The 24,740-nt window shown below is 43.7% G+C and overlaps 1 protein-coding gene across 4 annotated transcripts in view; it reads right to left on the bottom strand.

The window, feature by feature from the left end:
* ECHDC1 (ethylmalonyl-CoA decarboxylase 1) overlaps window positions 1-24,740 on the bottom strand; it is a 234,432-nt gene that overhangs the window by 21,993 nt on the left and 187,699 nt on the right. For 2 of the 4 annotated variants that reach the window (XM_069234845.1, XM_069234844.1), the window contains exon 5: window positions 5,490-5,570. The exons of 1 other annotated variant lie outside the window; for it this stretch is intronic. In XM_069234845.1, the coding sequence (XP_069090946.1) occupies window positions 5,490-5,570 (81 nt within the window). Of the gene's footprint in view, window positions 1-2,623; window positions 2,699-5,489; window positions 5,571-24,740 lie in introns of all 4 variants that reach the window. One more of the 4 variants, XM_069234843.1, reaches the window with a different exon arrangement.

Genomic DNA, 24,740 nt, shown 5'->3' with positions numbered 1-24,740 from the left:
CCTGTAAAGAGATACACAATGGGGGAACGGAAAGTAAGGTCAAAGGCAATCAACACACCAGCATTCAGTTAGAGACACCACAACTGAGCTATATCAATTTTAGATGTAAAGCCAGCACACCAACACACATGAATCACTCTCGAGAGGCCTGACAAAAGTCCTGTATCACAGATGAAGATGACCCCTGCCCATATTGCTGGACTGGTCAGCTGCCTATGGCAGTGTCAACTTCCCACTGTCATCCACAACCTGAAGTCTTGAATGGGATTCACAGGCAACACCCTTCAATGGTTTTCCTCTTAGCTTTCTAACAGACACCAGTTTGTTCAGATGGGCACCTATAAGTCCCAAAAGAGCCGTATTTAATCAGCAGAGTTCCCCAGGATTCCACATTGTCTTCTGTCATCTTCTAGACTCCGCACCGGCCCCATCCTCCTTTTTAAGATGATCCTCCATGCCACAGTTTGTCCCATCCAAGGCCTGCATAAATATTTTCATATCATTCCAATCCTGATGGACTTCCACTAGCTCCCTGTGTTGCACTATCTTCTAAACCAGCTGCATCATTTCCAAAACTATCCCGCCCTGCACACTCGCCTATGTGGCAGACAAGCTCGCCCATCACTAGTGGTTCCCAGCACTGTTGAAGCCAGGATACCATCAGAATGGAGAAAAGGCGGTTTAACAAAGAAACACAAGGCAATATGCCTTGTCAATCTATGTAACCAGGATCTGGACCAACGTCCCCTTTTCCATCAGATCTGCCCAACCTTGTCCAATCCAAGAATCCAAAATCCAAGAGATACACCTCTTTAAAGAACATTTCATTAAGATGTAGTAACAGTCCACAAACCAGCTACCTTTTCAATCACTTGTTGAATATATTCTTGCCTTTTATCATGTACAGCACTACACAGACTTTTACCTAGGTCTGTGGTATACAAGTACCACATGCATACATATATTTACACTATACCCCACATATAATAAGAAATAAGTGATGGGTTGTACATCAGGGGCCAGGTACGTCCAGGGATGTTGGCAGGGATGATGCTCTAAGAAAGGATCTATCTGATCTATAAACATATACATGATCTGAAACATATCCAGCCTAACTGTCCAGGCTGTAAATCCTTTCATTGTTTCTTTTATGGATGGGTCTTCCCTGACAAAGATTTGTGACAAATTCCCTTTCTCATGAAAACTAAGTTGTGTACATTTATAAGCAGGCCCAACATGCTACCAAGCCATTTTCTTTTACACTCTCCTGCTAAACACTTTGTCATGTTTCAAAGTGTCCCAAAATATCATCCTGACCTCTGTCATCCTACTCTTCTGCCTGCTTCCACCCCCTCCAAGACTAGGGTATATGTTCCTTACCTTGTTTCACACTTATCACTTCCTCTTCAGTACATCCTTGATGCCACACTCCAGTGCTCCGGAAATTGTCAGTTTGCTTGCTTTGCTTTCTCTACTAGCTTCCTCTCCTTATTCCTTTTCTGTGTGGAAACAGCGAATGACTGTCCCCCACAGCAATGAAAGAAAGCTGTGGATTGCCCCAGGCCAGTCGTCCTTTTTGTCTTTCTTAAAGGTTTTGTTGGCATGTTTTTAACTTTCAATAAAATCTATTTTGGAGTTTTGTGACTTTTAAAGTTTGTACCATTTTCTACTTTACCCCATCCTTGGATCTGAAACCTTATCCAATGGTAATTTTTTCATCAATTTGCAGGGAAATTTCCTTTCATCAGTCTTACTGTGTAAGTGTTCATAAAAGTACCTTTTTTTAATCGATACTTTCTAAACGTTGTAGTTACGCCCGGAAAACATATAGGTGTTAGAAACCTACTTCAATGGGTCACACCTAAAGCACAAATGGTCTCCCATCTTCATGTCCGCTCATGGGAAGTGTGGATTTAAGACAGAATCCGATGACACAGCAGCAGGGTAAAGCAAGGGCAGGGATTGTTCTCTTGCAAAACAAGAGTTGGAGAGGATCCGAAGGACAGCATGAAGCCATAGAACAGAAAAAGGAAAACACCAGCCACCAAGTGCACCAATCTGCAGAACCAATTACTGCTACGAATTACATTGCTGCAAAATTTGAGAATCCTGTGACCTCAGTTGAGGCTATATCTGTCAGTGGTAGAAATTCAAGAGGAGACAGATGACATGAGCAACACAACTAGGAGAACCGGCTTAAGTGCCCAGACAGGATCCTGGAGAAATGTAAGGGCTGCCCAGAATTCCAACAGCAGTAATGGATGAGGCTATATATTTCGCTGGTATTCAAAATGACATTAGTGCTATACTTAACATTAGAACAGTTCCTATTGTGCTTAGTGAGCAGTCACTCATATGTCAAAGGGCGGCATACCTTTGAAATCTTAGTACAAGTAAGAGCCTGTATCTACATCTGCAGGAATATGCATGGTACACAGCACAGGTATCTCTGCAATTGCCTTTAGCCCATGTGGGAGTGGCAACTTTCCAGATAGTACATGAACACAGTACATATAAGGGCAGGATGGTTGTGTCCTGCAACCTAGCGATTCTTCATGTCTGCTTAAATGTCTCAGTGGAAATGTAAAACAAGCCAAACATCAGGATTGGGCATGTGTCTTACTTAATGGCAATGTTTAGACCTCTTTTGATTGGGAAGTTGTGCAATACACGACTGGAAAGCTCCATGCCGCCTGACCTGGATTAAAAAAAAAAAAATGTTATTTATTTGGGAAGATATGCTATAGTAAGTGCAGCACTGTAAAGATGTGCTAGTCTGCTGATGCGGCTTCTGGCTTGGTACTAGCAGAGCTTGTTTTATGGATGTCAACTATTATCCAACAGAATTTCCTTTGTATCATTACGACAGGGCTAAATATTACATACAAGCAAAACCTCTGTAGAAGCAATGCATCCCCATACAGGCCTGCCTTAAATTGTACTGAACTGGCATAAAGGTGGCACTTATAGCTATTGTGGCTATTGCAAGTTAACTAGGGCACAAAATCAGGATCGTCATGCCTGTGTCACACGCCATATGCACCTTTATAGAAAGTCAGTGGATACTGCTCTGTAATTAATGTTCTGTGGCCAGAGGGGTAGATATACTAGCCTGGGCTAAACTCATTGTACCAGAGGCTCCAGGAAAGATGGCTAAATTATAGATCCGAGGGACAATTACTTCTGTGTCATAGGCATTCAGGAGTATGGAAATTGTACTGTGCATTGATGCAAGTGTAACATCTGGTAGCTGGTACAAGGGCCACTACCATCCTGACATGCATTGGGATGGTATTTAAGTGAACAGGGAGGTGAGTTACTGGAACCCTGCCTTTCTCTGTACTTCACAAGTCTTCATAATTCTTAGACCTTGAATGTTGCAAACCTCTCCTAAGGAGGAATGATATACAACTTCTTCACTTTCTGGGAACCAATATCTGAGCTTCGAAAGATGCTCAGTTTTTGCAGGCCAGTTACGTCACTCCAAGTGTGAATGCTGTTCACTACCTGTGCTTTTTCCCAAAACCTTGTTTCACCCAGGTAACATTTTGTGTGCATTTTGTGCAATGTACATGCAATGTAAGTGAAAGACTTTATTCGGTATGAAATAATTCAACCCTTAAATTACATAAACCAGTGGTTCCCAACCTTTTGGTTTCTGTGGACCCCCACTTTAACATTAATGGAACCCAGGGACCCCCACAGAATCATCATGGGAATCCGGGGACCCCCGCCTGAGTTATTATTGGAAGCTGGGGACCTAATTTGTCAATATTTGTTAATATTTTTTAATTTTTTAGGCTCTCGCGGACCCCCTGAGAAGGCTTCGCGGACCCCCAGGGGTCCCCGGACCACAGGTTGGGAACCACTGACATAAACAACAATAAATAGACCATAATATCAATAGAACAATAAAAATAACAATAATCATAATTTAAAAACAGATCAAACCTCGTTACCAAGGATAATACTCTAAAAAGTCCCTTAAAAAAACTCTAGGTTATTACACCAAGTAATGGCTCCCCTCAAAAACAATCCCAAACCCCTCCATACCAATGCATCTGAGGCCATTTGCAGCCATATAAAAGCAGGACGAAATTGCACAAATCCCTTTGTCCTCAGCAGGGGTAATAAAAAACGTCTTCTAAGAGGTGCGTAAAAAACACAGAATAATGTAAAATGGGACAAGGTCTGCGGGGACACCCCGTCACAAGGACACGATCTGATAGATTTTTCACCATACTGACCTAACGGAAAGCAGAGATTATTTCTGATGATCCCCAAACGGAATCGAGTAATAAGAGTCCTTTCCCTCAGGTCATTTATTACTAGGAGATAGGGCTCAGGTCCCACCCCCATCTTTAACATAATAAAATCCCTGACCGATTGTTTCCCTAGTTCCTTTCCCTCTCTTTCAGCCCTCTGAATTAAGAAATTCTCCTTCATCCAATTTTTATCCTGGCTAGTCAGAACCTCAGGAGAGACAAACAAATCCGGCCGCCCCAACTCCTGTGCTACCTTTCTTATATACATCAGCCAGGGAATGCATTTTACATTATCGCAGGCCAAACAGTCCCTTAAAATCTCTCTATTAAAAATGGCAAATTCATTTTTCCAAATCGAAATCCATAGCAAAAGGGGAGCCAACTGAATAGTATCTTGCACACACTCAAGATCTAGTTCTAGATGCAAGCAAAAACCAGGGGTATTTTGACCAACACCCAATAGTCTTCTACAAAAACGATTTTCTTCAATAATAGGCACTCGGTGTCCATATACCCCCAGAGTGCTGCACCATACAACAGGACAGGGAGACATTTTCGCCTATAGATTTCAAGCAGAGGCTTAATGGGTTTACTTCCTACTCTCACAGCAAAATCAAAAGTGGCACCAACTGAAGCATGGAAGAGCATACTCCTTCTAGCAATAGAGGGTTTCCATGAGCCTTTATCATCAAAAATTACCCCTAAGTATGGAAATTCATTGACCCTTCTAATAGTTTGATCATCAACCTTTAGCTCCCCAACCCTGCTCAGAGGTTTACCACATACCATAAAATGCGATTTCTTATAATTGATCTCAAGGCCCAAGCCTGACATATAAGATGCGTAGGCTCTAACAATTTTACGGAGACCATTCATGGTACGGGCCATAAGGACTGCATCGTCCGCATACGTCAACACCGAGACACTAATGTCATTCACTTTTGGGACATCCCTACAGTGTTCCACCAAAAAATCTGACAATCCATTAGTATAAGTGTGTTATGCACACTGTCAGCTGACAATTACACATAGTGGTGTCTGTGCTAGAGAACATCATCCAGCTCTGGGTCACGTTTGGGTAGTAAAGTTAAGTATATAGAGACTACACAATAAAGTTGAAAAAACTAAAACTGAAGATTTGAATATCTGGAAAACCCAAATACTTTCAAGAACCCAAATGAACTTAATATACACAATAATGCTCAGAATAACACATCAATGTACCTGAAATCACATGCTGTGCTCAGCTCTGCACCTCCTCCTAATGCCTTTCCTTGAACTAATGCCACGCTAATTAGAGGCAGCCTGTAATAAAAAAAAAGATAAGAAATGATAATGTAAACCAAAATTTTCACTCACATAAGCAAGTGGTATTCTTGTGGATCGAGCAGCACATTCTTTCAGAAATTCCAATTTATTACCACCAGTATCTCCAAACCTTTCTCAATAGGGGCCAAAATTGTAGTAAAAAAAATGATGGCCATATACAGTTCATACAACGCACCAAAATGACAAAACCCTTAAACTAAATATAATTATATAAATGATTGGTTACAATTTTATGTATTGCTCTGCCACCTTATACTCAGTCACCTTTTACATAAACGTACAGCTACTGTTTATGAAATATATCAACCTGGTAGCACAAATGCGGCACTATGCAAAAATATTTTTAAAAAGGCAGAGGGATTGCCGGCGTCTGCAAATCCAACCGCTGCCCTTACCTTCCTGGCAACCTTAGTGTCAGAACGAGACACCTTTCAAATTAGGTGCCATTTCTGACCTAAATTTGCCCCGTCATTCCTGCCTAACCTGCTCCAAACTGACAGCCGACACTCAATGAGTGGATGACCAGAAAAGATTTGAAACTAAATGTCAAAAGCAGAGAAATCCTGACCTGCAAAGAGACAATTTGTACGACGTCCACAGACTTGTGACTCATAGACCTTGTTTTAGAAAACCACCCTTAGTGCAAAGCTTTAGAGCAATGTTAGATTCCTAAGAACCGAGTTCAACTTGGTCATCAAAACTTCCTTCTATTGAGGACTCTCAGGAAAATGCTACATTCTTGAGTTTGCCTGCTTGGGTCTCAGTGACCACAGCCCTTGTCCTTTTAAGTATTTACCTTGGCTCTCCTCAATATTTGGTTCATTTAACACAATGGACATAGCGCCAAAAGAAGATGGCCGGCTTTCTGAGTGCTGTGTGACGACAGCGGGAGACGAGGAGGCTGGGCCATTTGTGGCAGCAATTTTCTTTAAAAAAAGATCCAGGAAACACTGGGGGAATGGTCAAGGGCCAAAGTGACCTCCTCTAGGAAACTGATAGGCAAGTGTTTAATGCTATATTCTCTTTAAATTATGGAGGTTGTCTGAGATTTCAATTGTGGCTGCCATTTTATTTTTTACCCTCTTTTTCTCTTCATATTTTTGGCCTGTTTTATTCCATATTTTATCACTGCCTGGGAGATTTTTACATGGATTGGAGCAATGTTGAAGTTTTTCAACATATTATATTCCTATTTACAATGTGACTTTTTTCAGTATTAACTAGTATTTTAATTTTACCTTTTTCTGAGGTGACGTCATATTTGGTGTTCATCTAGTTCTTCTCATATTTTTCAAAATGTAATTCTTTGGTTATGGGCAGATCTAGGAACCTTCATTTGACTAAAAGTAAAAGACAAATTATTAAAAGTTCTGACAGTATTTCTTTATCTAGTTCATTTTCTTTTTTATCAAATATGGATAACATGGGTGAGTCCAGCCAAGATAATATTTCTTCTTCACCTATAACACCTGCCTCTTCTCTTCATCATCTGCTATTAATAAATTGTCATCCAAGCTTCCGGTAACTTAATCTGCATCAACTAATAAGCGAGCTAAAAAAGATCCTCCATCACATATTAAAGCAATTGATAACATCTCTATGGAGTTACTTCTTGAAGAAATTAGAGCACTTAAAACCTATATGGAAGACACTAATAGACAATTGCAAAATCTGGATGATAAATGGTCACATGTGGAAAAAAAGAGTTTCTCATATATGACAGAAGGTGGAGGTGTTAGAGGACTCAGTTGTAGCTCTTAAATTGTTACAATCTGAAGTGGCTGTGTTGAAGAAACATGCAGGGGACATGGAAAACCGAAATAGAAGGATTAATCTTCATATTTATGGTCTTCCTGAGGGAATTGAAAGATCCGATCTAACGTCTTTCTTCCAATCGCTTTTGCCCAATTTTAAATATACGATGAGCAAATAGACTAGGACACCCTTCTCATATTGCCTCAACGTCAAAGAAACCACGAGGAATAATCCTTTATTTTTTGGAATACCTAGATCTCCTAAAGGTTCTCAAGGCAACGAGGGCTGAAGGTCGGATCATGTGGTCAGGTTCCAATCTCTTCTTCACGCAAGACTATGCTAAATCGACAGCGGACAAACAGAAAAGATTCATAAACATGCGTCCGGCGCATAAAGCTCATAATGCTTGATATGGTCTTTTCCACCCCTGTCTGTTCAAGGTGACTTACAATAATAAAACCACAACATATGAAGATCCAGCTTTACTTCAGAATTTTATTGAATCCTGCAGAAGTGAAAAAATTGATATTTCCAAAGCCGCAGATTCTTAATTAATATACTGTTTTCTGCAATATAGATGTGCACCTTTTGGATCTTGTGCTGTTGAAATAAACTTAATATTTAAAGGAATTGGTTGATATTAATCTTCCCCTTTTTCTTCTCCTTGTTTTTTCTTTTAGATAATGCCTTATCAACGTACCTGTTTCTGGGCTCACATTTTGTGAATCCCGGTCTACCTCCCCTTTCGTGTCTGCAGTTGTGGAGTTGAGGCTGTGTCATCTTCCTGTGGTTTAACCACCCTCACTTTGTTTTGTCTCGTAGGTATGTTCTTATTACTTGTTATGTTTATTTGTACTTTTGTTTCCCCTATTTATAAAATACTTCTCTTTTTCTTTTACTACTCTTTTTTTTAATCATCTTTTCTTACTATCTCCTGTTCATATACATTCTCTCTCTCCTATATACTTTATACGGTTTCGTTTGTTTAGATTTTTGAATTTCACATTTGATTTATATTTAGTACTTTGTGGTTGCATTATATAGTTTTTCATTTTAAATGACAACTAGATTTATTTCATGGAATATTAAAGGTTTAGGATCGCCTATAAAGTGTCAAAGGGTCTTAACACATATGGTGAAGTTAAAAGCTGATGATGCCCTATTACAAGAAACTCATATTTCTGATAATGAAGCATCCAAACTTAAAAGACAATGGATGGGACATGTTTTTTCATCTCCTAGTACGGTGAAAAAATTGTGTCATTATATTATGTCATAAGGCTCTAGATATTTTGGTTAGATCTCAAGAAGTTGATGCTATGGGGAGATGGTCTATTGTTTTGTTGTTTATTAACAGAGTTCCATTAACTATATTCAATGTTTATGCACCCACTCAACCCGATAATTTTTTTTTGAATTATATGTTAGCAAAGTTAATGAATATTTCTGATGAATATCTAATTTTTGGAGGAGATTGTAATATGATTATAGATAATTTTATTGATCATAATTCTAATGCTAAATTTATACCATCCAGTATCTTTTAACAATTCACTGGTATGATTAAACACAGAGCATTGAAGGATGTTTGGAGATTGTGTAACCCCACATAACAGGGGTAGTATTTTTTTCGCTCCTGTACATTCCTCTCAATCGAGGATAGATTAATTATTTGACTCACAGCATCTTGTGCAACATGTGTTAGATTCGGAAATTGGGTCTATATTAATTTCTGATCGTACTCCTGTGAGTATGGTCCTAGATCTTATACCACATGTCCAATCAAATAAAAGATGGAGATTTAATAATTCTTTACTCCCTGATACTCATTTTTCTCAACATTTTGAAAAATTTGCAATACAGTTCTTTTTAGGTAATGATACTCCTCAGTTATCGGCTCAGGTTATCTGGGATGCTTTCAAAGCTGCTTCTAGAGATTTTATTATTTCTCTCGTTGCCAATAAAAAGAAAATTTCTACTGAAAATGTACTGAAATCCTTGAATCGCATTAACCAATTAGAGAATATTGATTACTCTTCCAAATCTACAAATTGTCTTAATGAGTTAGTTGAAGCTAAGTTTGCCTTTAATAAGAATTCCACAGACATTGCTAATTCTTACCTTCTTAAGTCTAGTGCTAAATGTTACGGAGGACAAAATAATACTGGGAAACTTTTAACAAACTATCTTAAAATAAAAAAAAGATACAATAAATATTGAATCTATTTACAATGCCTCTAATTCTTTATTACATAAAAATGATGACATTTTAAATGAATTTGTGCATTTGTTTACACAATTATATACTTCTGAATCCCAACCTTCGCAGGACCGTTTTCTCTATATTTATCACGTATTAATCCGCCAACACTCTCACACTCGGAATTCTCTATTCTTGATAAAGATATTTCCTTTCAGGAGATTCTCAAATTAATGAAACTTATTACGAAAAGTAAAGCTCCAGGACCAGAGGGTTTCACTACAGAATTCTATTTGCAGTTCCCCAAATTATTAGCCCCAAGATTTTTTCATATTTCATCACATCTTATTCGACTGGAGGCTCTTTTCAAGAGGCTATATTCTGCCTTATTTCAAATGATAACAAAAATCCAAAATTTTGTAAGAATTACAGACCAATTTCCCTGGTTAATTTAGATTATATATTTTTTGCAAAAATTTTGGCTCTTTGTTTGGAACCACCTTTGCCCAAATTGATTGGTAGGAACAATCGGGATTTTTTAAAGGCGCCTATTACCTGACAACACAAGATTGTTCTTTAATATTTTAAGCAAATCTGCTATGTATAAAGATTCTCTCTCAGCACTTGCCCTAGATGCTGAGAAAGCTCTTGATTGTGTTAATTGGAACTTTATTTTCTCGACTCTTTTGTGGTTTGGTTTCAGAACTAATTTCATAAAACTAATATTACTATATTTTTCCCAAAAAGCAGCTATTTTTCTAAATGGTCTCATCTCCCCTTCTTTTCCACTTTTTTAAAGGAGTTCAACAGGGGTGTCCGTTGCCACTGCTTTTGTTTCTTATTGCTTTGGAACCCTTTCTCACAAAACCTAGAGCTAATCCAAATTTGTATGGTTTTCAGTTTGGAGGAAAAACAAGCAAAAGTTTCGGCTTATGCAGATGACATTTTACTTTTTATATCCAAATCACAATATTCACTTGTTGGAAGTTGAAATTATGCTTCTGTTTCAGGATTCAGGATATAAATTAAAGATAAATGTGAAATACTCCCTTTAAATAACTTTTGTTTCTCTGAAGATTTTAAATTATACAATTTCCATTGGAATTATGATCAAATTAAATATCTAGGCGGTCATTCTGACCCTGGCGGTCTGGAGCACCGCCGACAGGCCGGCGGTGCTCCAATGGGGATTCCGACCGCGGCGGTAAAGCCGCGGTCGGACCGGCAACACTGGCGGGCTCCCGCCAGTGTACCGCCGCCCCATTGAATCCTCCAAGGCGGCGCAGCTTGCTGCGCCGCCGAGGGGATTCCGACCCCCCCTACCGCCATCCAGATCCCGGCGGTCCGACCGCCGGGATCCGGATGGCGGTAGGGGGGGTCGCGGGGCCCCTGGGGGCCCCTGCAGTGCCCATGCCACTGGCATGGGCATTGCAGGGGCCCCCGTAAGAGGGCCCCTAAATGTATTTCACTGTCTGCTGTGCAGACAGTGAAATACGCGACGGGTGCAACTGCACCCGTCGCACAGCTTCCACTCCGCCGGCTCGATTCCGAGCCGGCTTCATCGTGGAAGCCTCTTTCCCGCTGGGCTGGCGGGCGGCCTGAAGGCGACCGCCCGCCCAGGCCGCCCGCCAGGCCAGCGGGAAAGTCAGAATTACCGCCGCGGTCTTTCGACCGCGGAACGGTAACCTGACGGCGGGACTTTGGCGGGCGGCCTCCGCCGCCCGCCAAGGTCAGAATGAGGGCCCTAGTCTTTTGGTTTAAATCTGCTTTTAAAGATACAATCTCTTGTAATTTTTCACAACTTTTTTCTAATCTTTACTCAAACATATCTAAATGGAATCTTTTTTTTTTTAACCTGGTGGGGTAGATTTAGATTCTCTTAAGATGATGTTGCTCCCTGTGATCCTTTTTTTTAACTTATTGAATATTCCAATTATTATCCCTTGTCATTATTTTAAGAAGATTAATTCTATTTTATCTAAATTTTTATGGACTAATAAAAAGCCTCAAATATCTCTTCAAAAATTAATGAGACCTAAGTGTCTGCGAGGGGTTAATTTTCCAGACTTTCATTCTTACCATATGGCATTTTCCCTTAAGCAAGCTTCTTTTTTGTTAAATGACAATGATTTTATGCTTCCGCCATAATGGGTGGAGGTTAAGAGATTATTTTGTGCTCCCTTTTCATTTCTGGACGTTTTAACTTTTAACAAACCAGCTTCGTATATTTTGAAGAATTCTTGTAGAAATTTACAACCCATTTGTATTAGTGATAGTTAGGATCAGTTTCTCAATTCATCAATTGGTATAAAATATATATTAAGCTGAATAATAGAACAATTCTTTGCAGATCGTGGCATATAAGAGGTTTAAGATGGGTGCACCAACTATTTGAAGCTGGCTTTCCTCTTTCTTTCTAACAAGCACAACATCTTTTTTGTCTTCTTTCGCTAAAAAATACAATATTTTAACGAATATAGTAAATGGATCTTGTCAAAAAATGTTATCGCAACAATCGTCTAATGTTTACCCTTCTCAAATAAAAAATCTTCTGCTAGGGGTGGTCTAGCCATGAAGATGGTGGCGGCTGAAAAATAGAGCTTTACTGCCCGGTGCGTCTTCCAGGTAGCCGGCGGGGCCGGTCGGATCCTGGGGGAACCCCCTCTCCACCCTCCCCCACACGGACGACGGGGAGCAGACCATGAGGCCAGGTAGGCCCCTTTCAGGGGGGGGTACAGCAGTGCCGTCGGAGCCAGCGGCCTGCGACGCAGACAGTAGCCGCGGGCTCGATTTCAGGCCTCACTACCGGCCAATGTCAGACTGTCGTGTGGCGAGTCCCATTGAGGAGGACCCGACTGCACCAACAACCTCAGCCGCAGCACCCGTCATGGGGGCAGATTCGGCGGCGTGAATCCGCTGCAGGAACGGCAGCGGCCATCCGGAGAAAACACTTGGAGGCCCGCTGATGTGCTGACGCACGCTGATCACCACGCAAGAAGGGCCCCGTGTGCCCTCTACGAGCCCCGGTGAGTGACGAGCAGTGCCCGCAGCCTCCACCCAGCCTTCCACAGGAGCTGCAGGCACCGTCGAGTGACAGGAACTGGGGACCCTTAATGAGACCAGCCCATAAACAAAAAAATTACGCAATGAAAAACTAATATTACAAACAAAAGACAGGACAGAAAAGGATATATCTATTATAGAGGGGCTTTACGTTTTTGGATCCCTCTCTACGCTAGTGCCTCCAGGGGCTGTCCTCGTGCTCTGGTGGCACCCTGCCTCCCACGGCAGGGACAGTCCAGTGCTGCGCCTAATTGGAGGGGCACTCATTCCCTTCATTGAGTCTCTCTCCTACCACAAAGGACCACCCACAAGACTTCCTCAGTCGTAGCCCCCAGAGGATGCAGGCTCCCCATGGGACAGACGCATTTTCATCTAATGCCGCCAGGCTTCTTGGCACTTTAAGGGGGCTCTAGGGCACCATTGTTTCCACACCGAAACTGTTGGGCCCCGAGTCTTCGCCAGCAAGTGCCCTCTCTCTAGAGCGCTCACGGAAGGGTCCAGAGGCATTAACATCTTATCATTTGGAAAAGGCGAGCGCTATCTGACTATAAGATGCACTTAAAGGCACCTACTGGGACACTCCGAGGCACTACCAGGAGCACCCCAGGATTCAGACGCCCCCCTACCCAGCGCTGACTGGGCCTGCGACCGGGTCACCCGAAGCACATGGACTACGTGGTGCACCTGGAAGGGCCCCAAGACGCTACCCTCCTATCGTCTCGCATCAGAGGAGCTACCAGACGGCTCCGACCAGGGCCTTTAGGTACTAAGGAAATACGCTTCCCCTACGGGGAGCTACTGGGCACGTCTGAGAGTAGCAGAGAGCAGTAAGCAAGACCATTTGTGTGGTCATCATGTACTCTGGGCGGTAAGAAGGACCCATGGATTGCAGCGGGGGAGGCCAACGCGGTCCAGCGTCCTACAGTACAGAACCTCCACGGTGGGTAACGACACCCTGAGGGTCTCATCCACTTCCTCCTCCCCCACACTGTAAAACCCTACTCCAAGCAGGAATTATTGGACACTGGGCATATCCAGAGAGGCGGTTGGCACACCCCTGGTCTTGCCGAGCAACTTGCAGTCGCCCCAGAGAACCCGGGCCTTCGGTTTTAGGTTTTGGGCCCATCGGCTCTCCAGGCGGTCCACCTTGCCCCCGCCCGGAAGAGATGTTCCTGGGCAAATCATCTGGTAAAATGTCTGGAAAAGCCACACGCCAACTACTCTTCTCGGAAGCTGTTTTGCAGCCATGACTGATGTCATCTTCCCCGGCACACCCGGATAATACTGCTGCATGCGTACCGGCAGGCATACACTCGGACACTGCCATAGAACGTATACTGCAGAAAATCTCTGCATTGGGTCGCCGCTTGGAAGCCATGGATGCTAAGGTCACAGACCTCTCAGCCGACTCTAAATCAATCGGAGTGGACATTTCAAGCTTCCAGGCCATGGTCACGGATCTGGACCACCGTCTCCACGCCATTGAAGACCAAGTGGCAAGCCTCCTGGATAATGAACCTGAACTGAAATATCTCCGACACTAACTCACGGACCTGGAAGATCAGAGCCGTAGAGACAATGTCCGCTTCTTTCGCCTGCTGGAAAATTAGAGGGTGCCGACATGAGGGCCTTTCTCCGTGACGTCCTTCCCAACATTACAGGCCTTACTTTTTCCCCCACTCTTGAATTCCAACGAGCTCACCGGATTAGCCCCCTTCACAAACGAGCCAATGAGAGGCCCCGCCCTGTAACTGCCTGTTTCATGTGCCATGAACAGGTCCGGCAGCTATTGACAGCCGCAAGGGAGAATTCTCCAGAGAGACAAATGAGAAGCTGAAGGCGTTCCTCGCTCTTAGGCCTCAGTTGTGTCAACTGAATATCAAATTTGGGCTCTTTGAACCGGCCAGAATGTGTATTTCTTTGACCCCCGTGGACCTGCGCTCTTTTTTGAATAATCTTTCCACCCAACCTATTGATCATGAGGCCGGGGCTCTCATGGCGAACATTCCCTCGCCACGTGACTACACTCTGCTCTTGGCTGTTGATGCTAATGAAAACCACATTCAAACTGCAGCTCAGAAAAGAGGCAGGTTCTTGGACCGTCCCCTGCGGTCCCAAGATGGAAGAGATGTGGCCCTCCACGCCGTGGCTGACATCACCCACGGGCCACTTAGAAAGAGAGACAAATCAAGGTCCCCCCTGAAGCCTTAGCACCTTGCTGGTGGCTTCATTGACATATTCCCTGGGGATGCCTGAAGGGCCTCCTGCCTTTCGCCAGTGACACTTAGGGGCGACCAGTGGCTGAGTGCTAAGTACCACGCACGTTTTCATATGCCATTATTGCTTCATTGTTATAATGTATCACTGTTATCTCAGTTCTTTTTATTGCTACTGTTATTGCTGAAACTGTTGCTGTTTTACTAAGCTTAAAGCCATTTCTCAAACGATGCATACTGGCACATGGCACTGGGCATACCTAGGCCATTTGGGTGGTGACCCTCACCCCACCAACCCTGGAAGGGTATATGTAGATTTGTAAACATGTCTGCCGATACCCTGTCGAAGACAGAGATGAAGACTGTGGGGCGAACACTCATCCTTCCCTCCCACCACATACCTTCAGACACTCTGTTAACCTAGGTTGAGGCCCCTGCTGTTGTTCTCCTTGTTCATCCCCATCACTATGATTCTCTAAGCACACCAGGTGGTGCTTCCTGGTATCTTCAGGTACTTACCTATGCCCCCTCCTGACTGGTTCTTCTATTATCCACAATATTCCCCTCCTTGGCCAACAGTTACATATGCGTGTAATATAGACCCCTTCTTCTGCTCTGGGGCCCCCCTCATTCCTCTTCTCCCTCCCCCCACCATCAACCTAGCTATGGTATATCATAGTTTTCACAGACCGGCTAGCTGTACCATCTTCCCCTTCCCTTGGACGCAGCCGGCTGCAGGTTTTCGCAGGATTAGACCCGCGGATTATTAGTGCCAAGCTCCTGCAAGATACAGCCCTAGATCTTGTGGCGAACCTGGTTCATTCTCTCATTTCTTTCTGAGACTTGTATCTCCCTTTTGTTTATAACCTCTCCTTTCTCTTACCCTCTGCTTCTACTATTGCTCAATACCCATCCCCCGCCTCCACCCACTCCTCCTACTTTTATCTTTGTTTCGTTTAATCCTTCTGTGTGCGACAGATGTCCCCCTTTTCACCCTTGCCTTACCTCTCTTCCTGCTTTCCCCACTGTATATCCCACTCCAGCATAGCTAGCTCGCACACCCACTGCACGTTTCTCAGAACTGACAGAGACTACCCTGCCCCTGCCACACCCACGCGACAATCCAAAGCATGGGAACTACCCTCCCGCTGACAGCAGTGTTGTGGAATGTTCATGGCCTCACGCACTATATCAAACAAAAGAAGGTCCTCTCCTACTTACAGTCTAAGTGTACAGATATTGCCTTATTGCAGGAAATGAATTTGTCCCCCTCAGAGTCCAATAAACTACAACGTGACTGAGTGGGCTGGGTGTTTTATAGAAGAAGTACATAATCCGCATCTGGGGGCCTGGGCACCACACGTAAATGCGAAGTTGCAATCCTAATTCGTCGCTCCCTACAGTGCAAGGTACTCAAATCATGCTCTGACCGGGACAGACGCTGCATCCTTAACAAACTAAGAATCGGTGCACCCACACTCTGTGTAGGCTCCGTATATGCCCCCATGGGTTCCAAACATTGTTTTTTTTGCTGCATTTTAATTGTATCCTCACGGAGATTGAGGCCACACAGTATCTTCTGGGTGGAGAATGGAATCTGGCTCGTGACACGATCCTAGACAGCATGGGCAAACTAGATATTGGCAGTAATGCAGAGGGGGCCCTGTGGGGAGATGCACTGACAGATTATGGCCTGGTGGACCATTGGCATCTGTTTCACCCTCTCGATCTGGAGTACACATTCATGTCGCCAGTCCACGGTACGCAGTCCCAGTTGGATTATTTCCTTGTTTCTTACAAACTAGTTCCTATGGCTAGAGACTCCCGGATCCTGGAGGCGGTGATATCTGACCATTCCCCTGTGATTCCAGCCCTATTGCTGGGCGTTATTTATCCTGGTCGCAAACTCTGGCGTCTGAACACATCTCGCTACCGTACACCACAGGGCAAAGACCTACTACGTGATCATGTCACTACTTATGTTACTGACAATAAGTGTTTGATCTCCTCCCCTCAGGTTTCCTGGGCAGCGGTGAAAGCAGCAATCAGAGGGCAGCTCATGAGAGATGCTGTCCTTGCTAACGCCCAGAACCGTTCTCGACCACAGGACCTAAAACAAATAATAATATCTTGCACCCATGCATACACTGCGACCCCTTCTCCGGCCACATGCTGCCGTCTTGAGAAAGCAAAGATGGAGCTTATTGCCCTCTATACCTCCCAGGCAGAGTACGCACTACAACGGCTGAAGAGCAGGCATTATGAGCGGGGGGAAAGGCAAGGCACCTACTAGCAGGCCAACTGCACCAACAAGAGGTAGCGTTAGCCATTCCTGCTATACGAGCTCCAGGCAGCATGATCCTTACACCCCCACAGGACATAGTCGGTGCCTTCGGATGTTTCTACCAGACCCTCTATACCCCCGAAACTGTGGAGAATCATGACCGATTAACTATGTTTTTTACGGAGGTCCGCATACCTAGCCTCAGAGAGGAGGGAAGAGAGCTCCTGGAAGGAGAGATCAGCAAAGAAGAAATCAAACAAGTCAAATCTAACTTACCTTATCACAAAGCCCCCCGGGAAGATGGTTCCTGGCAGAGTTCTATAAATGGACGGGTTCTGAAGCAGTGGACTCTCTTGTATGAAGTCTTCAAGGGCGTGGAAAGGACAGGCTCTCTGTACCCTCTTTTTAAAAGAGCATCCATAGCAGTTCTTCCGAAATCCGGGAAAGACCCCTTGTTATGTGGCAGTTACCACCCCATCTTCCTCCTCAATGGAGATGTTAAAATACTGGCTGGTGTCTTAGTGGCCCTTCTCAAGAAAGTCATCCCATCTCTTATTCATAATACCCAAGTGAGGTTCGTCCACGGAAGATCCTCGAGGAACCACCTCTGCACATAAGCACATACACTTTGGGCTGCTAGAGGTTCCAGGGAGGAGGCAGTGGCTATCTCCCTTGATGCCGAGAAAGTCTTCGATATAGTAGAATGGTGGCACCTCTTCGAAACTCTGAAATTTTTCGGCCTCGGAGATAGTTTTATTAGAAAAGTCTGTGATTGTATGACTCGCCCACAGCGCAGGTCAATTGCGCGGGTCTCCTATCTGAAGCGTTCCCTGTCAACCGGGGGGACATGGCAGCGCTGTCCACTATCGCCGCTGCTATTTCTTTTAGCTGTTGAACCGCTAGCAGCGCTTATAGGCACAAATCCCGTCACAGCCGGTGTCGCAATCCTGGTTGGTCGCTCCGTGATTTATCCATACGCCGACGACATATTACTTAAGCTCACAGATCTTACTCACTTCCTTCCAGCCCTATGGGCGATCCTGACAGAATAAGAGGTTCTTCCAGAGTACAAAATTAACTGGGACAAGAGCGAGGCCCTTCCTTTGACCCTGGTGACAACAAGAGCGGTCATGGTGGACTTCCCTGTCTCCTGAAAAAGTTTGTGCCTTAAATACCTAGGGATACTCCTCAACAAGGGCTTGGATCATATGATACACAACAGTCTGGAACTCCTGCTCCTCTGCACCCAACAGGACTTTGCAAAATGGTCCCAACTGGTACTCTCGCTCTGGGGCAGGGTACAAGCTGTCCAAATGGTGACTTTACCCCGCTCCATGTACGTTCTTGGGATGTTGCCACTACAAGTACCGTTACCAATGCTGCGGAGGGCAGATGCCTGCATACGAAAATTTGTATGGGGCTCTATGCGTCCGAGGCTGTCCAAGATCACGCTCCTTGCGCGTCAAGAATGTGGAGGTCTGGGTTTACCATTATGCACTGGCGCACTACCTGTTGCAGCTGGCCTTCCTGCTCCTGGGCAAACCGGATCCACCCCTCTGGGTGCAGGCAGAACACGTGAATGAATCAGAAGGCCTGGAGGTACTCTATGGTGCCATGGCCTCCACATCACAATCTGCCCACCCAGTGGAGCAGGCCATGCTACACTCATGGCGTCAAGCCCACTGCCTTTTAGGAATCGACCCTCGGATTCACACCCATGCACCACAATGGGGCAATATTGGCTTACAGATAGGAGGAGAAATGATTGACTGGGATGGCTGGCGAATTAGGGGAATCCAAACTCCTTGAGAACGGGCTACCAAAGACATTTCCGGCTTTAAGGGCCCTGTATAACCTCCCTGCCCAGTATTCCTGGCAATATCAACAGCTTTCTCATTGTATTATCAGCTGTATGGGTACTCGCCTGCTGATTCTCCATCACTCACCGGTGCTTGATTATTTGAGAACCTGGGGCTCTTTTTGCGGCGTGATGTTGGGCATGCATAAACTACTGAATCAACACCTGTTCTCTTTACCTCTTCTCTTATCCCTTAAGGCAAAGTGGCAAACACGTGTGCAGGTAGACTAGGATATAGAAGATTGGACTACACTCAGAGAAGTTAGGGAAAAAGGGGGTCAGTGAAGCAAGAATTACATTTATTCTCTTTTAAACACTGCACGATTGGTACTGGACATCCTTGAAGCTCAGATCTGCTGGGCATCTGCCCCAGGCGCAATGTTTGCCTTGCCTCCACCGGCGCTGTGACCTACTGCATATACTATTTGACTGTCCAATCAAACAGCCGTACTGGGAGGCAGCTGGGGATACACTAAGGGAGGTACTGCCTTTACCACCTACTCTCCCAACATTCTTGCTTCTACTGCATGATTCTGGTGAAGCTAGGGGCACGTCTTGCACGCAACTCCGTCTACTATATACGGCATTGGCCACGGCTAAACTCTATCCTACGACACTGGAGAGCGGCAACTCCCCCCACCCCATGATGAGTGGCTCTCCTCAATGTTCCAAACTGCTACCTATGAATGCATGATATATGCCCTAAAAGACCGGACATAGGTGTTTCAGCAAACCTGGGCCCCCTTCCCAAGGCTTGCATGAGTGCCAAGCCCACTCACCATACCCCTCTCCCTCCCTTTTTCCCCACCTCACTCCCCTCCATCTCCCACTGCCCCCCACCCCTATCGTTGTTACCCCAGCCCTGCCTGCTACCCTTCTCTCTTTGCCTGTCTCCTACTCACACCCCCCTCCCTTCTCTTCCCCAATCCTCACCCCCCTCCTCCCGGTTAAACTACTTGTCACCTAACCCTCCCCCCTTTTCCTGAACAATATTCTTTTTCCTCTCTCTATTTCTTCATTTCCCGAATTCCATTCCCTGCCCCACCAGCCCCCTCCCCGCACTCGCAATACCCACCCCCTTCCTCTCCTTTCCTCTTTTACATATATCCTTTCCGAGCTCTCTCTCCTCTCTCGTTTCCTACATCCCTCTTCTTCCTTTTCCTCACAACTATGGACCCTATCATTATCCATTGTTCATCTTACATCACATGGCTGCTTAACATCCCGTTACCATGACTGAGGACTCGCCATGGTCACTATTGCCCTCCTGACGCCCTTGCTCCCTTCCCAATGTTGTCGCAGCTCACCGCACCCCTTGTTTCTTAGAGGACCCTGCTGTAGAGTGCTTGCCCTCTTGTTAGGCACTGATATCCCAGGCCCATACTCTCATGATCATTATAGAAGCGTGCTGAGGAACCGTTCCCCAACCTCTCTTCCGGCTTTGACCAGACATACTGTTATATAGCGATCTGCCCCTCACTTCGGAAGGAGGTACTGAACTGGGACTAGGCTCACAGTTCCATGTATGAACGTTGTTAGCAGCTGTGGGTATGTCCCTCATAGAGGGTACTTGCATTGCACAGAATCCCATCCTTTTGCATCCGGCGATCATGGCTGTTGCAACTTCGGGTGTATATCATTGCATATGCAAGTCATTGCTATTCTTTTTGCATTGCCATTGCATTATATGATGTTAATTTTCTATTGTCTACTTCTCAATAAAAGAATTGCAAAACAACAAAAAAAATCTTCTGCTAGAAGCCCTGTCAGCTTCTCGCACTTATCAGGTAATTACTGCCCCTCCTGTTTTTTCTTAAAGAGAATTTTCTATTATAACTGAGTTGTTAATATATTATTCACTTAAATTATCAGTTGTATTCTACATAGCTGGATTATTGTCTTAACTATTAATAAACTTTTCTTTTTTCAAACTTAAAAAAACACAATTGACACAAAACTCTGCAGCAAGAACTATATTCTATTTGAAATATCCAGTCCACATCATCCCAACCCTACATCACCTATGCTGGCTACCAGTGTTATGAAGACTCTCATTCATAGACCTCTGCATCGCCCATAACTCTCTACATCAATTTGGACCCTCTTTTCTTCTGAGATAAGCCAATGTATATCAACACAGACAAAGTCTCCATTCAAAGAAGCACCTCTAAACTGAAAGCTCAACACTGAATAAATCTCAAGTTGGAGGCACATTTTTTGTCCACATGTCTAAATGTAGAATATACTACTTAGTTAGAGGGGGAACCTTTGTGACCACATGATTTCTCCCAAAGCACTGAAGACCTGGCTTATCTCTTACCCCACGGAGCTACGTGAGGTGACTTCCACTGTAAGCGTAGCTAGATATGATTAGTGCTACATAGCAAACTCAATTGACTCTGAATGCTTCCAGGTTGTACAGATCATTCCTAATTTATTTTTGTAGCTTTAACCACTGGTGTTCAGCTTGTTTACATTTAAGTACAATACAAAGAGTAAACTTTTGGCCAGCGTGTTGTTCCTGTTAGGGTGGCTTCATTAACCACCTCAGGTTCCTTCTGCTCAATTATTTGCTTTCCTCCCCATTCTTAAATTTGTCTAGCATTTCTTCTTCAAAATGGATTTCGATTGGATGTGTTATATCCTTCCAGTACTGACATAGTGGGACTATTTTAGATTTTCTCACTCTCTTGCTCATTACTCCTACTCAATTTTTAATTTTTTCATAGGCTCATTATCCCCACTCAAATTTGTTTTCCACATAGTGCTTAACCCTCATGTTTCACTGAAAACTGTTTTAAATATTTTTGTGGGGAGCCAGCAGCTGCACACTGCTACCAAACCATTGCGTGTCCCCATATGTGTGGCATCCTCTGCATACATTTAAATTAATGTCCGATTGCCATAATGAAAAGGTAAATTCAAAATGAAGTATAAAAAAATTCAAGATGACCGTAGTGTATGTGTACTCATTAAAGGCGCCATCTTTTGCTCTAAAAAATGGTTCCAATATGGCTGTTGTGAAAGCATGTGCACACACAAGGAACATCTGGGGAAAAAACAAACATCGTAAAGACAGTCTATGTCACAGGTGAGAACTATTGGTTTTGCCAATCCTTATTATATGTGTTCCAAAATATGGCAGATTGAGAACTGAGGAATGGGGATTTAAATTATTTTCTCAGGATCACCCAGAACTGTAAAGTGGATTAGCCAGGAGATGAAGTCAGATGTTCCCACCCTAAAAGCCAGCAACTTAACCATCAGACCACATAGCTACATGAGGTAAAGGAGGACATCTAGGTACAGAACTGATAGGTAAAAAGCAATGAAATATCATGGGCACCTACTAACACGTTGAAATAAGACAGAAAAACAGGCACGGCCATATAAGATCCAGGGCATAAAGATGGAGCAAGACAAGGAGTCAAATGTAAACAATGAAACATTTTTAACGAATCACATATTGCCACAATCATAGTTATTTAGCACATTTAAGTTCAGATCGATCGATCATACAATGGAACTCCTTTTGAGAAGTTAGGAAGGCTGATAAGCTCCGAAGAATGGAAAGATAAGTCAGCACTTCCAATTTTGAACATGCAATAAGCATCCTGCACACAAAACAGATGCCTTATATCACTGAACTACACAGCAACCATTATAAAAGCAGAAACCCATACTTATTTATCAATCGTACACACATACTTACTCTCACACAAGCTTTAACATCTGCTCTCTCTATTACATTTACACTTCCTTCTCACACATTAACGTTCTGCCTTTCAATGACAACTGCTTCATTCAACATGAATGCTGAGCCTCCCAGATAGGGGTACACTGCTGATCTGTCAACAAATTACAGTCTAATTAGTTCAGTGCTGTCTAATAAGTGCAGTGTGTTACAAGCAGGCTTACTGTGAAACCCTAACTCTAGGACTCAGGAGCAAGTTGTGCTGAGGTACTCGCAGATCTCGGTTGCGATGTGTGAAACAGATCACACACATAAATGATAGTCAGAACAATAGTAATCGAAGGATCTGACCACTGTGAAGAAATATTTGAACAAATTAGCTCTCAGCACCACAATGCCCAAGAATGAGTCGGTGAGAGAAACACGCATTTGCAATGTAATAGGTGTTGCATTTTCTTGAGTTAGAGCTATGGGCATTCCTGCATATAACTGAAGCACTTCCATTTAAACCCCTCCTCTATCTGCAGCAGCTATTTAGCATCCTAATTTGAATCTGCCACGCTAATTCCAATAGAATACCACTTTAACCACCCCACCATCAAAGTTGCTGGCTGGCTAACACAATTTCCCCCCGAAAATACACAAGACAGCCACAGAGGGGAAATAAACTAGAAGGGCCATGGAAACATATCAAGAGTGTTCAAACAGTCATAGCGTAATAAAGCTGTTGGGTTGGCCTGAATCATGGTCATAATTGTAATAAGGAGATATTACTGAAACATATACAATTATCACATAAACCTTTCTCAGAAACAACTTTTGGCATTAGATGGTAATGCATAAAACACCATAACAAAAATATCATTTGTAAGAAGCATGGTCATGTAACCATATTGGTAGCCCCTAAAGGAAAAAAGGTTTTGTAAACGTAATGCCCTGCAAATCATTATGGGCTAAGTTTCCATGTGCCACAAATATTTTAGTATGTTGATATGGCTGTAATGCTTAGAACAGCCCCTAGAGGACACCACAACGAAACTAGCATTTGTAAGAAACATGGCCATGTAACTATATAGTTAACCCCTAAAGGACCTAACCATACAAAAAGAAAATGGTATTAAATAATACAACATAACCATATATTTAGCCCCTAGAAGATGTAGTACATTACACATTTTCAGGGGTAGCAGGCCTATAGCAATGATATTCCAAACAAGACTCATAAAAAATAAACCACTCACCTTTAAAGCAAATATTCCAGCCATAGGAGCACGTAAAAAGACACTGAATGGTGGGAGGAGTTATTAATTTGGGGTCTCCACTAGCATAGTGGGGGACCCAGAGATAGTGTAGAAAGAGTGGGCCATACTGAACGTTTTGGTGGCAGTACCACTGTCCTAGGACCACCACAGGCTGAGATATGGGCAAAAATGTTTTGTAAAACTAATGTCCTGCAACGCATTATGGGGCGAGTTTCCCGAGTGCAGTAAATATTGCTGTATCAGCTCTCCTGCTGTGCCGGGAGAGCCGCTTTCGCTTTGAGTATTTCTGTTTTATGTAAAGCTTTTACCAATTTCAAGTGCTTTAAGGGGAGAGCCACAAGAAATTACGCTGATTAGGTAACTGTGAACAATGTGACCAGAGCTTCAGTACCTCCGATTGAGGTTGTGCCTGTTCACACTGTGAGCATCATGCAGCAGGAAGGGGGGGAGACATAAAAAAATAATAGTTTGCCCACTCTGAAGTATATCGGCTACTGTGCAATAATCCATGTAACAGGGGCAGTCTGCAAGGCGTGACAAAAGCAGCCTCAAGGCAAGACAAACCTAAAGCATTTACCAATGACGTCAAGTGATTTTTGAAAGGTAAGCCCACGAACGAGTGAAAATGATGGGTGTGAGATATGCGTAGTTAAAAATCCACAACACGCACAACAGGTCAAAGCGCTTACGCGTTCGACCAAAAAAGGGGAGCGATTGCACCATAGAGAGAACTTCTTCTATTGTCCTAGCTTTTAATTAAACAAAAAAAGGGTGATCACACTATACGGTAAAGAAAGCAATGTATACGCTGTCC

Source organism: Pleurodeles waltl, chromosome 5, assembly GCF_031143425.1.
Source record: "Pleurodeles waltl isolate 20211129_DDA chromosome 5, aPleWal1.hap1.20221129, whole genome shotgun sequence".
Classification (NCBI taxonomy): domain Eukaryota; kingdom Metazoa; phylum Chordata; class Amphibia; order Caudata; family Salamandridae; genus Pleurodeles; species Pleurodeles waltl.
The sequence above is the reverse complement of the archived record's forward strand: the minus strand, read 5'-3'. Positions and strand labels throughout refer to the sequence as shown.